This window comes from Pagrus pagrus (genome assembly GCF_965226575.1).
Source record: "Pagrus pagrus genome assembly, chromosome: 8".
Lineage (NCBI taxonomy): Eukaryota > Metazoa > Chordata > Actinopteri > Spariformes > Sparidae > Pagrus > Pagrus pagrus.
Genome location: NC_140192.1, coordinates 17032365 through 17046057, shown reverse-complemented (window position 1 = coordinate 17046057; position 13693 = coordinate 17032365). Strand labels below are relative to the sequence as shown.

At 40.8% G+C, this 13693-nt stretch overlaps 1 protein-coding gene across 1 annotated transcript in view; it reads left to right on the top strand.

Annotated features, from left to right (window-relative positions):
• Positions 1–13472, top strand: part of cfap299 (cilia and flagella associated protein 299) — a 77028-nt gene extending 63556 nt beyond the window's left edge. The window contains exons 5-6 of the mRNA XM_084360639.1: positions 7948–8077; positions 10832–13472. Coding sequence (XP_084216765.1) covers positions 7948–8077; positions 10832–10924 — 223 coding nt within the window. The 3' untranslated portion in view covers positions 10925–13472. The remainder of the gene's footprint in view (positions 1–7947; positions 8078–10831) is intronic.
• The last annotated feature ends 221 nt before the right edge of the window (positions 13473–13693 follow it).

Sequence of the window (13693 nt, the reverse complement as noted above, 5' to 3'; positions counted from 1 at the left end):
CAGCAAGGAGCAAAAATCAGTCGAACGCTGGGCTTGATTTATTTTAGCAGGCACACTGGGTGGGTGGGTCATATAAACATCATTTGTAAAGGCATATGTTGTAAGCCTCTGACCTCCTGGGAAACCTGGTTAAAGTAAATCAAGCACAGCGTATTCCTTGTTGCATCTGTAGAGAGTTAGCATCTCAGAAGTGGTTAATAAGACAAAACCACATTACAATAGAAGCAATATTAGTAAAAATGTTAATAAAACTGCACTTTTGCCGTGAAACTTTTGTTAACACTGAAATTAAGTGATGGTAACTGATAAGAATTTGCAAAAATCACAAACATATGGATGACTGTGGCTTTATGAGACCATATAACTGCCTCTGAGAGACAATAACTTTCAGAGACACATGTGAAACTGGTCTGTTTTAGTTGCTGTAACTTCAGGGCAAACTGGGTGAAGCATTTAAATAACTTTAATCAAAATCTGACACTGATACTGCACATGTAGGGGGAAAAAAAAACGGTTCAAAATATACAATATCACAGATTTAAAGGCTAAATCTCCATTACTTTTTACTGAGAGCTTCCAACACAGACACACACACACACACACACACACACACACACACACACACACACACACACACACATAAATATACACACACTAAAGTCCTGACCCTCATCTAATTATCCCACAGATCTGCAGCTCTGTGCACCCAGCTTCCTGCCACTCCAGATGTGCCTACAGCATCTCTGATGTCTATTTAATGTTCCCCAGCAAAGTGACCATCTGTTTATGTGCTCTGGCTGTTCCCCTCCTTCCTCTCTCTATCTCTCTCCCTCTTCACTCCCTGTGTTTAGTGAAGACTTTTAAGAGGCTGGGCAACATCTGACATACATGGACCTAATTGATTCTTTTCCTCTTGAAATTGTTACAGTGTGTTTTGCGTCAAGGTACTGTTCACCAAGTAGATACGTTTCCAGTATCTTCTCAGCTACATGATGCATTGATTTTCATCCCAAGTAAGCAATGCAATGCCTTTCGTTATTCAATGAATCTTTCTGATTTAAACAACTTTTTTTAGAAGCTGGATCAGATAAAACTTTCCGGCACAGTCGCTCTACCCTGCATGCACTTGGCGAGAGACTGAAAGATTGAACTTGAAGGATCTGCTCGCTTGAAACACAGCGCATGCCTCCTCCGAAGCCAAAACCATATTGCCTCCGCGCTCTGCCTCTGCAATGCACCTGTGTGCCTGGCCTCATTTTCTGCTGTAAAAATATTTGCACTGCTGTCCTATTTTATTAAGTTTTAATACAAAAGAGAAACTGTTCCAGCTCCGAAGGTGATTTGGCGGCTCGGCCTGAAGCATTGTGTTCGAGCTTTAATGGGGGGCCGTGGAATATTCTATCGCAGTAGAGTTTGCCAGCCTGATGAATATTTGCTGGTAAGCTGGAACATTGCATGTCATGTGTTGTGATCTTCACACATGGTGCACCCACACTTCATTGGCTGGATCCTCAGGGTTAAATCCAATCGGACTGTTTGTTCTCAGCGCTGATGGTGTTTGGGCTGCGTTTGACAGATTAACTCAGTGTTCCACCAGCAGACCTCCTGCCAAGTTCGACGGGCTGTTCTGTCCATGTAAAATGACACAAACTCTTATCAGTGACCATAAATCGTTTTTGTTATCATACCAGACTGATAAGTTGTCATTAGTGAGCATTCTTTGAATATGAGTGAAGATATTGGGCCTGTCGCCTGTAATTTTTTAGCCCCTCTTTACAAACAGAGGTTGACCCCTGGCCTCCCTCAGTCAGGGCGCCATTAGCCTCCAGTCAAATGGAATATGGGATAACACCCAGTTGTGTCACTGCATTATGTAATGGCTCTGGCCTACGTGTGTGTGTGTGAGTGCATGTAGATCTGGTCGAAAACCTGATGGCAAAGTGAAACATCTTAACATATGCAAAATGGTATCACACTGAAGGAATGGTGTAATGCCCTCACATGGACCTTAATGTAAAATAATATATTTGCTGCAAAATTATTGACATGGTCCTCTTGTAAGGCTGACGATAGCGAGAAAAATGTGCATCACAAGTTGCTTGATTCCCAGGTGACATCTCCACAAACAGTCTAAAGTCCAAAGGTATTTAGTTTACAGTGACTCAAAAATAACCCCAGAATGTTTAGTACTTTTGCTTAAATTAGTGAAACAACTCAAATTGTTGCTGTTTTTATGGTGAAAATAAATATATATATATATATATATATATAAATATATGTATATCATCCTACATCCTACATCCATACAGCATATATATATATACATGTATATGAGGGCTGTAATTTTTACAATCTGATATTCAGTTCATTTTTTTTTAAAATTTTTTCCTGATGTCCCCTCTCAACAACATAAAAATGGACTCAAGATTTCACAATTCATACATCCCTAAAGGCAAATATTAATCACTTCTATATTAATATTCAAAATGAACATTAATAAATTCCCTCATGAAATTAATAATAATGAGAAGGCGTGAGTAGGCGGGTGGTTATAAATATGGGTTTGTTAATGGGGTTGTCAACTGGTCATGGCCCATCTGTGATTTGTCATTGGATCAGACCCATGACACCCCCAGAAGGCTTAACAGTAAATTCAACCCATTACACTCTGCCTCTCAACACTTAAGAGGCCTTTTGTGATTTACACTGGAAACATTAACTTCAGAAACAGTTTCTGGACTTGTATTCTTCAGCCGCTACAGAAAAAACTGTTGAACGAATACACATGCTAGGTATTTGCTCTTTTATGATATATATCATCCAGCGCAGAGAGTCCAGCTCCTCTGAGCCCTATAATGAGACTGTTGACATTACCCTGGAAAATGACCGCCTGGAGATAACAATAGAGCTAAGCACGGTAACTATGGAAAGTGAAAGGACACAGTGCACGTGTCAAACAGCCATGGTAAATGCATAGGGAACCAGGAACCGGTGCTGGGAGCACCGTCATTGTTTCCACCAAATCCAGGTTCTCACACTTTTACTGGTCCATGTGTCTGGGTGTGGTGCCATCCAGCTGCTGGAGCTTTCTTTGTGACCAAATGTGCACCGACCGTGCAGTTAGTTGCCCTGGTGACAGTTCATAGGGGACAGCGAGGGAGGTGGGTCCAATAAACACATCCAAGTAACATATGAACAAAAATCTCGGCATTGCTTCAAAAATATTTTTTTCACACTTTCGTCAGTCCTTTTCATGTTCAGTGTTAAAATATCTCACATCTGTCCCCATTTCTCTAGCAAAAGTGAGCGGTTCACCATGGAATAAAAGTGGTCGACCAAAAAAATGTTAATTGTCACATGGCATTTCGGTATAAATAGTCACTGAAACACTGTCAGATCTAATTTACAAAGAGAAGTATGCACATGTCTGAAAGCAAGTCTCAGACAATGTAATTTTCCCTGGAGTTTTAGGGAAAAAACCTCAATTTGTATTTCAAAATTGGGGCATTGCAGCAGGCTATTCTGAACCTGCTTTACGCAGCTTTGTTGGCAACATGGAAAAAAATGCCAGACCTCTCGTCCTATCATACCTTATAATTTTATGCATCACTGTATTTCCCCACACAGTTTGGACTGTTCAGAGGCGTCCAGTTCATGTGTTTCCTGGAAAGACAGATTACTTTGAAAGCTAGAAGGAGATATTTGATAGATATCTGAGACATCAGATAGTACCCACAGAGTCTCGTGTTCCCAAAGTCATTGTTTTATTGTACCAAAATATAGTAGAGCCAACTAGAAATAGACAATATGGATACAATCTTCCAACATAGCGTATGTGTTTCTCTGCCACACTATCATTAGTTACTGAGATGTAGTGTGTATTTTATTAGTATGCACTTTTCATATGGTCTGAAGACACTCTGGTTCATTTGGCAGTTTTGTTTTGGTCTTTTAGATTGATTTGAAAGCTGTTAAACACACTTGTGTGTGTGAAAAACAACCCAATCACAACAGTTTAAGTCAAGTCACTGGAGACTTGTAGTCCAAGTGAAGTTAAAGTCAATTACGACAGGTCTAAATCAAGTCTCTCAGAGAAAGTCTCAATGTGAGACATGTCCAAGTCAAGTCTCTAGTCAAAATCAATCAAGACAAGTCTGTCAGAGCAAGTAAGAAGTGTCTCAAGTGCTTGATGATGGCAAGTCCAAGTTAGGTCACAAGTCTTTACAGGCAATTTATCAGTTAACATATAACGCTCTCAGACGTGGTCTACAAATAGACTGAACTGGGTTTCTGTACCAAGAATTTGAGTCTTGGTGCAAATTTGATCCGTTTGTCTCATTCTGAATAACTGTCTTTGGGAATATGACAAATGTCCAATCCAGGAAAACCATGTTTCCAGGAGCAACTGACAGTAAAGTCATTCTTCTTGTTATTGGCTGGAATACCTGGCCCTTTTCATAGCAATTGAAAAACAGACCATTCTGCAAAAATATGTATTTACATTTCCCAAAATTGCATCGTGGGGGTCTGTGGGCTTTGGACAGACCACATGGGTGAGTTTTTATATTGCCTGTACTATATATTTGCTTGTAATTTGTAGCAAGCATGCTTGATATGTTGCAGTCAGAAAATACTTTTATTGCTCAAATGCAAATGAGTATTTGCAAACAGGTTTTATGTGCCACTAGAGATTAGCTCCGAAACAGATCCTGCAGAAAACATCTTGACGCCAGCCAAACAGCCAAAATATTTCAAAGATCGCAGAGCTCTTACAATGTAAATGTAAACATTTTGAGATGTATTTTACGTAGTGTGGGTCATTAATACTTTATACCAGCTGTTCTTCATGTATTTGCTCCAGTAAAGCATCGCTGCAGTGAAATATAACCTGCAGCATGCTGGCACCTCTCCATTATGTTACGGTCTCATATTTACAACTTGCTGCTGCAGCTTCAGCCCGCTCAACTCCCCCAACATAACGGACTTCTTCCCAGATTTACTCTGAGCCTCCTCCCTGAGGTCCAACTTTGTTCTTGGACCACAAACAGTTGCTGGGGAATAGTCAACGGCCCGCGATAGCAACCTTCAGCGCCTGCGAGTGTGACATGTGGAGTTGTGTTACAAGTGATGTGAAGAGCTAATGATGAGAACCAGTGGAAATGATCACAACCGCCTGGAGAGCACAACTGTATGAGGAGCGAGGGTTATTTATGACTTATCACTTTGTAGAACAGCATTCAAATCTGTTATCGCAATTGTGTTGTTGAGGCTTTTGAAAAAAAAATCTTGGTGCGCCTTTTCTTCAAGCAAATTTTTCATTTGTTGTTGATTATGGTGCCCCCTGTGGACAAAAGCGTTATGAGCACTAATAGACCGTATTCACACAGCAGCCATTTTCCTCTGACATTAAGCTCAAATGCTAGGATAATGTTATGCTGCTGTGTTGCAGGTTGCAAGTCGCATAAATGTGTAGAATCTGACAAATTGTTCTTTACCAATACTACTAAACAACTGATCCACAACTGAAAAGACAATAGAAAATGAAAATCTTGAGGGACATCGAGCCATATATCAAGGTAAAACGACGTATTTGTCAACCCTGTTAGCTATCGTTCGCATTCAACCATTTATAGCTAACATTACCGTTTAACTACCTCTATTGCATTTTAGTTCCAGGCTTAAATAAATGTGTCCAAGATTTTAGAGGTCATTTATGGCTTTCCTGTGGTATTTTAACACCATTAACAGTTAGCTAGGAAGTGGTTGAATGCTAACGTTAGCTGTTGTCAAATAGAAGCATACTGATTATCAATTATGTTGTTTAAGGTTGAAAAATGGCCCGATGTCCCTCCAGATTTTGCTTATCCATTGTCTTTTCAGTTGCTGATCAATCTTGATTTTTTATTTTTTTTATTATTTTTATATGACTTGAAAGCTGGAGCACAGCAGTATGACATTTGCGCTTCCCACCCTGAGCATGATATCAGAGGAAAATGGCTGCCGTGTGAATGTGGTCTATTATCAGAAGGGATGAAGGTATCAAACATGTCATGCTGTAATAATAATATATATTCATCATAATAATATGTTTTTGTATAACAACTTTCAACATAAGGTATTGCAGTGCTTCACAGAAAAATAACTTAATAATAAAATAGCAATAACTATTTGGAAAATACAAAGAAAAAGGGGTTTCATACATAATGATTGGGGCACTCACTCAACCAATTTTGAGACTTGTGTCTTTGGTTTTCTCATTTCCATTCTTGGCTCCTCTCAGCTGAAAAGTTGCGCTGAATCCAAACTTAACACGGGAACAATGCAGTATTCAACACTACCTTAATGCGATGTTTTCAACTCCCAACCCGCCTCGGATTTCACATCAACAAGGAAAGGGGAAGATCTGCCAATTTTGTGGCTAGAAAATGTCAAGCTGCTTTGGATGCTTTCTTCAACAAACATGTTGCCTCCAGCAAACTGTCTTCAGCTGATCAACCATTTGACAGGGATGAACACTACCTAACTGATTTTGATCTTTGGATCTCTTTCAGCTCATTGGCTAATCTTCAGTCAAAAAGTTCACATGTTAATAAATCACATCCTCAGATCAAAACGTATTATTTCAACCTGAAGGACCAACATTTTTGTCCCTTTGACTCTGTCAAAAAGTTGCACACTATTGCTCAGCTGTATCAAAAATAACAGAGAACCTGACAGCAGAGCTGGGGTCCAATCGGATGCTGTAAATTAATCGGTCATTTATTTTGGAATTCAACCCTTTCTTTGGTTTCAGTTGCTTATTAGCCACAGCTTTACTTTAATGCCTGGCTTGGCGAACTCCAACACGGCGCCCTCACAATCAAATTGGAAACAGACTTTTACCTTCTGCCTCTCTCACACAAGATACTCTGCTCCGCAGGTTGCTTTCTTTTCTTTCCTGCAAAGCAAAGTTCTTTTATAACCTGCTGTTGAATATTGATATGATAACAATGGCTTAGTAATGCTCTGTAATCCGTGAAGTTTTCTTTCCTCCGTGAAACATGCTAAGTCATGACCCCAGTATGGTGCTCATGTGTTGTTTTAAAGTCTCCTGCTGTGTGAGCCTGTTAAGGGAAAATTAAGCAGAATGCATGCCAAATGGTCAGGTAGTGCACGCCACGACCACTGAGCGTCAGTCTTCTTCCTGGGAAATCTTACAAAGGCATGCTATATATACATATTTTATCTTTTATATGTTAAGCAGGTAAATTACATTCAGAACATCTGTATCCACTGTTACTCTACGTGCAAACATTTGGACCTGGAACACATTGGAGACCAAGTTTCAACCATCAGCTCCCATTTGAAATTCGAGCAAACATGCTTTTCTTGCAAAGGTCAACCACTTTGACCTCCGACTGGAAATGCAACCATGTCCTATCTTTTCCTTCTGTGTTAATGTTACAGGAACTCACATGCATTTTGACTTGCATTTCTGCCACAAATATCTGCAAGTAAGGTTTTTGTCTATTTCACTCATCCTACATCCATGCAGCATATATAAGAGGTGTTTGTTTAGACCGTGAAACCCAAGCCACTCTGACGTTGCGTCTCCACAGAGGGCAAGAGAATAGACAGAATGCAGCGTAGGCAGCGATACAGCACAGCTTACTGATTCACATAGCATCTCATTTAAAGCTGACCTATTTTAACTATTTTTACTTTAAAACGAAAAAAGACATTGTGACAGTGCTCCCCCACCCTGCCTGAATGGTCTGTATCCTTTCGTTGAAATACACGGGTTTCAAATCTGTTTCTCTTTAGCAATATGTCTGTGTGGGCCCAAAACAGCAAAAACAAACCAAATGGTCTGGCAGCACAGCCAATGCAACTGCTTGCTGTGTGAAAGCTTCAAAAAATGGCTTCACCTCAGTCATTTAACAAGTACTGTTACCTTTTTTTCCACAGCTACTACAACTGGAAGACACAGGTGTCCACATCCAACTCGAGCCCCAACTTTGAGGTGATTTATGACGACCCCAACGGCCTTCTCTTTAAGAACACGAGGGACAAAAAGATCCTGAACGTGGACCCCTTGGTAGGTTGTTTTGTTGTTGTTGTCCTGCTTTGTTTTAGAGCCCCAGGGAGACAAATGGTCCTGCTAATGAGATCAGTTCACCTGTTCCATGGCAGTAAAAATATCCCAGGGAAGCAAAAAAGCCTATAGGGCAGAAAACTCTTCAAATCGTTTATGCTACACTGAGGACAACCTCAGTGAGATAACTTTCCATGTACCTGCAGCATCCTGTTTGTTTAACTTGGACTGGGAATTTTTGTTGCATTTTCTGCCCTTGTTATCTCCCAGTGTGTCCTGTTTTAACCATCAAATGCAAAAAACGTTTCAACATTTTATTCTTATTTTTATTTTTTCACCTCTGCCAACTTTGCTAATTGCCTCGTTTTTAGCAAGTCTTAATTAACAACAGATAACAGGCACAGTCATTTTCAGAGGGAGCCTACAGTATAAGAGAAGCAGTTGGAGAGACTGAGAGAGAGAAATCAGTGGGAGGGAAAGATATTTGCTTTCCACCTGCACAAAGAATGGAGGATCAAGGGGTCGAGACAGGTGCTTCCTCCGCACTTACAGTCCGACAGGGGCCCTGGAAGAATAACGACTGACAGACTGTGTTTTTTTCCCTCCAGTTTCCTCTTCGCTGGGGGGTAGGGAAGTAGTTGGTGGGGCTGAACTATTTTGAAATTGCAGACAGAGCTGTGGGGACTGCGTTTTTGAGGCCAAGCGCCAAAATGGCAGCACAGTGTTCTAGCTGCGGTCGAGCACCGCCCCGACCAGGCTGTCTATTAAAAACACAAGAGAAGGCATAGGAAGCCAGACACAGCAAACCACCCGTGTGCCCAGGACCAGCTCAGCTCAGCACAGCCCAGATTGGCTCGGCACAGAGGAGCACAGAACCATCCGGCTTATAACCTACCATGAGCTCACTAGCTGCTCGAGTGGCCACAGATCTGCAGTAGATCCTTCCAAAATCAAGGCTCACATCAACTCATTTTGGGTGATTTGTTTGTTCTACCATGACCACTTTTTCCGTCCTTGCCAAAAAGTGGGTTGGGGGTTAAAGGGTTGTCATATTTCAACTATGATAATGGATTCAATCGAAGTGATTCTGTGATTTTCTTTTTTTTTTAAGTTACTGAGATGACGTGGGTGTTAATGACACATTTTGGTTTCTGTAAAAATAGATGCTTATCATTTCGTTCACCCGTCGTTTCCCATTTTCTCTTAATGTGCCTATGAAGTCACTTTTTATTGGCCTATTTTTATTTAGGATCTTTTGAACTTGCAAAGGAGGACTGCCTCACTTATGAGGACACCCACAAGTGTGTTTGAGGTAAAAGTGTAAATTGAGTGTAATGGCTGGCTATGGATCCACTCCCACTACAAGCTTTTGACACACTTAGCCTTAAATAAATGCTCCCAGCTGGTAGTGACTTCACATCTCAGTGGTGGGGCCATGTCAGGTCTGACATTCAAAGTAACAGAAACATCTTGAAAAATGAACCATTACTGTCACTGTCAAACGATGCTGCATTTGGCCTCCCTTATACCAGTTATTGTATGAGATGTGATCTGAATATCTGCGGTTTTGTTTGATTGCTAACATACTTAATCGGTTGCAGCTTTCACATTTGAAGCCGGCAATAAGAGATATTTTTACCATTGAATCTAATGATTGCTTGTAATGGGACCCACTGTGAATCGAAACAAACTCTGAGTCTCTCTGCAGCTTTTAGCTTCTTTTAGGTCACAGTTGGTTGTTCAATTTAAAATACACTGTCTGGTTGAGTATCATAGCTCTTACTAATCCCCTGTAGAAAACCGTGGGCAGTTGTTTTCAGTAAACAAGCTGAGATAAACAGACTCATCCAGCACTAAATGGCAAGTTAGCAATTAGTTTGTAAAGAAAGTGGAAAGAGCTAGTAGGTCAAGATGGCAGGTCACAGAGGCTTACAGAGGAGCCAACGTGCATACCAGTGCTTTATGTTGACCTGTGCCTCAAGCAAGCTGATTGGTTGGTTCAGTGCTGTTCAAAATGCAGTAGAAAAATGTTCTGTACAGACAAGCATAAAATAAACCATACAAATAAACAATCGTCTCTGGACAACCTTCATGGAAGTTCACCAATGTGCATTGCAAAGAAACATGTTTCAGCTTTAAAGCTCCTGTTGGTAAGATTGTTAATTTTCGAGTCTCATTACCAACTCATCAAATTCTGACGCTTTTGGGTGGGAGGGTGACCTGACCTACAATCCCAGATTGCAGTATTTAACGAGGTGGGAAACCCAAAGTGTCAGTATTACTGTCTTACTAACAGGAGCTTTAAGAAGAGCATTTGCTAACATGTTGAACAACTTGAAAAACCAGTGACAGAGCAATATAGTTATTTTAGAGATTCTGCCCCTTGAGGTCAAAAAAGGTTAAAAAAAAAAAAAAAAAAAAAAAAAAAACCTTGTATATCAAAGTGTGCTCAGACTGAAAGTGAAGAATATTTTATAGAGCGCAAACTTATATAAAGACAATGGAGAGGCACATGTGGTGCCTTGATTTGATGCATCCACATAGGCTGAAAATTCCAGCTTGAGCAAAGATGTTTGTTTGAGTGGCAAAAAGGAAAGAAACTAAAGTGTCACACGCACATTCAGGCACACTTTGAAGCAATGAAGATGACGTGAACGAAGCAAGGTGGAAATCCACTTTGCATTTAGTCTGAATGCACTATATTTAAACAGCTCCAATAACTGCTAACTCTAACTCTAAATCTGTGCTGGGTTCCAGTCTGGTCCCGGTGAGGACTCCAACAGAACGTTCCTGCAGTCGGACCTCTACATCCATGTCGTCATCTACGACCACAACATCAGGACGGTCTAAGCTTCAGAGGGCTGCTGCTGCCGACACATTCGTACATATGGCACATATTGGAGAGCAGTGGAGGCCTCTAATTTGACTGAGTTGCTTTGGTTGCACCGTCATTTATAAACTGTTCCCCTCATATCATGCATGCCATCTGGGTGGAGGTGCTGCAGTGAAAAAATGACTTTAAACTGAGGAGTCCCAGAGGAAGAAGTGGCTGGACTGGTGTGACAACTTGGTTTCTTGCAAATAACCTGTTATTCTATGTGTTACCTCAGGTTTTGCCACATTATCCTCCTGTTTTTTTAATGTTTCTGGCCTTACATCTTTAATCTTATGTACTCCATTTAATGAAGCGAGAGACCCAGTCTGCCTCAGTTTGTTTGGCATTCCCCGAGTAGCATTTTTCATTATGGGCAGGAACCTGCTCGGGGACCCCAGGCTCGTCCCATCGTTTGGCCTGGCATGTTTTGGGCTGTTTGTCTAAACAAATTAAAGGCGTAAGAGCTTTGAAAGATGATGGGGGTTGCTTTTATGTCCTCCCCCAGGCTGCGGTAGCTCCAATTGGACTGGAAGAATGGGTAATGGGCTTAAAGCATTCCGCATGTTCCCAGATGCAAGGCACACTTTACAGGACATCAAAGTGCTCTATCATTTACATATTAGTCATTCACTATGACATTTTTAATGGGAGACAACTCTACAAATAACCTACTTTGGGAATTACTTAGAAAGTACGGAAGACTTTTAGCGACTAGCCCCCTTTTAATTTTAGGATTAAAATTTTTTTTTTGCATTTGTTATTTAAACACATGGTAGGAATCAGTTGCCCAACAAGTAACATTCTCTACGTCTATAAGCTCACAAATTACATGGTATTTGTTATTCATTCAAATATTTGTTGTCTGTAGACTCCGCAGACACATGGTTTAGGGAAAACACACTTTTTTTCCATTTAGTCACAAGAAAGCATCATGAACATGTGCCCTGTGTAGGCATTTTTGTACCCACTTCTATGCATAAATCAACGTTCAGCAACATACTTTTCCCCCTATTCTTTTAACTGCTCCCCAGAATGCTATCGAAATCAGCCATTTTTACATTTTTTTCCACAAATTGGCAACTATCAAGAGTCTTGATCCTGACGAAACACAGATTCCAACGACGTCATACCATTGGCTCACAAACCTTGTTAGAAGCTGGAACCAAGCAGAGAAGAAGATATTTTTGGGGAAATACGCTTGCTTAAGAGTTGAGTTGAGAAAGTGACCTTGCTATGCTATGCTAAGCTAAGCTAAGCTAGCAGTGTCCTTGCTGTAAACCTAATGCACAGACATGTGAGTGGTAACGTTTTCTTTCTTTTAACTCCCATCAAGAAAGCAAAAAAGCATATTTCACAACATGTTGAACCGGTCCTTTAAAATAACATCATTGCAGCCGTAGTTAGCGTGCCCCCGTACTCATTTCTTCTGCATCCTTCAAGCCCAAATTTATTTCTGAAAGTTACAAGGTTTTAAACAAATGAGTTCATTCTTACACAAACCTCTAATGTCCCTCAGCCGCCCTGATACCAAAGCAGCCTTCCACTGGCTGCATCTGTTTGTCTGTTTCGGCTGAATTGGACCCTGCTGGCCTCATTGGCGCAATATGTGTGGTGACATGGGGATGTGGGTTCTGGTTCTGTAAAAGCAGGGTTTGGGGAATGGGGGTCTGGTTTTGGGTTTTCTTAGTCTTAGTGGGTTTCTGGTTGTTTTTTGTTTTAAGGAGATGTTAGCGCCGAGCCTGTTTTGGGGTGATGATGAAACGAACTTTGTAAAAATCTAAAGAGGTTGTAAAAAACAATGTGACTGACTGGAGGGGAGGCGTCTTTTTAATTTTTCTTTTTGTCCTTTTCTTTTAAATGTGTTTTTGTTGTTATATTGTGTTTAAATATTTTTTTAGTGTCTATTTTGAGGTGTTTGTGTAAAAATGTCTATAAAAGAAGTGGTTTGTCTCTTCTGTTGTCTCAACAGAAACTGGACTGTCGAGGATTGTTAGATTGTTTGTTGTAGGAGGATTGTGTTAGGAATGCCATTTCTTCCTCGACCCCGGGCCGAGGGCTTTCGCAATCGACAAACCGCCCACCTGAATATCTCACTATCTGCACTGCTTTGTTATTTTTTTATGCGTTGGAACTGAGAACTCAGACTGGCCGGGTGGCAAATACACATTTCACCCTCATCTACAGCTGTTTAGATTTACAGGCCGCAGCCCATTCATGTGGCCCGGTGAGGTTTAAGGAACAGGCCCGCTCTGCTCTCCTCTCTCCCTCTCTGAAAGTGGCATCAGTCATTCCAAACACCTACCAATCAAAACAGCAGATGTGCTCCTGAAAAAAGGGCAAATTAAAATGCCGGTGGATTGACAAACAAGCAGAGACGCTCATGAAATGCACAGGCTACTTTTTATGTGCCTTACCTCTGAGGAAAACCAAACCTCAAACAAACAAGTGGCTGGAAGTCACCCACACCGATCATGTGTCTGTAAATAGTAATGATTTCACAATAAAGTTTCATTTAAATGGTTATATCCCTCTTTATTTCTTTTATTGGGCTTTTAAGCTGTTGGGGTTTTAACTGAAGCATGGTTTTATTAGTTTGAGGCCTGACTTGCCCCTAATATACACAACATGAGGTAAAGAGGTGGAATCAGACTAAACTGGGCCTCAGATAGTAGAGGCACTATTCAGCCTCCTCAGTGTAACACGCTCACTTTCACCTTCATTTGATCTCTCCTCTTTTTAAACAC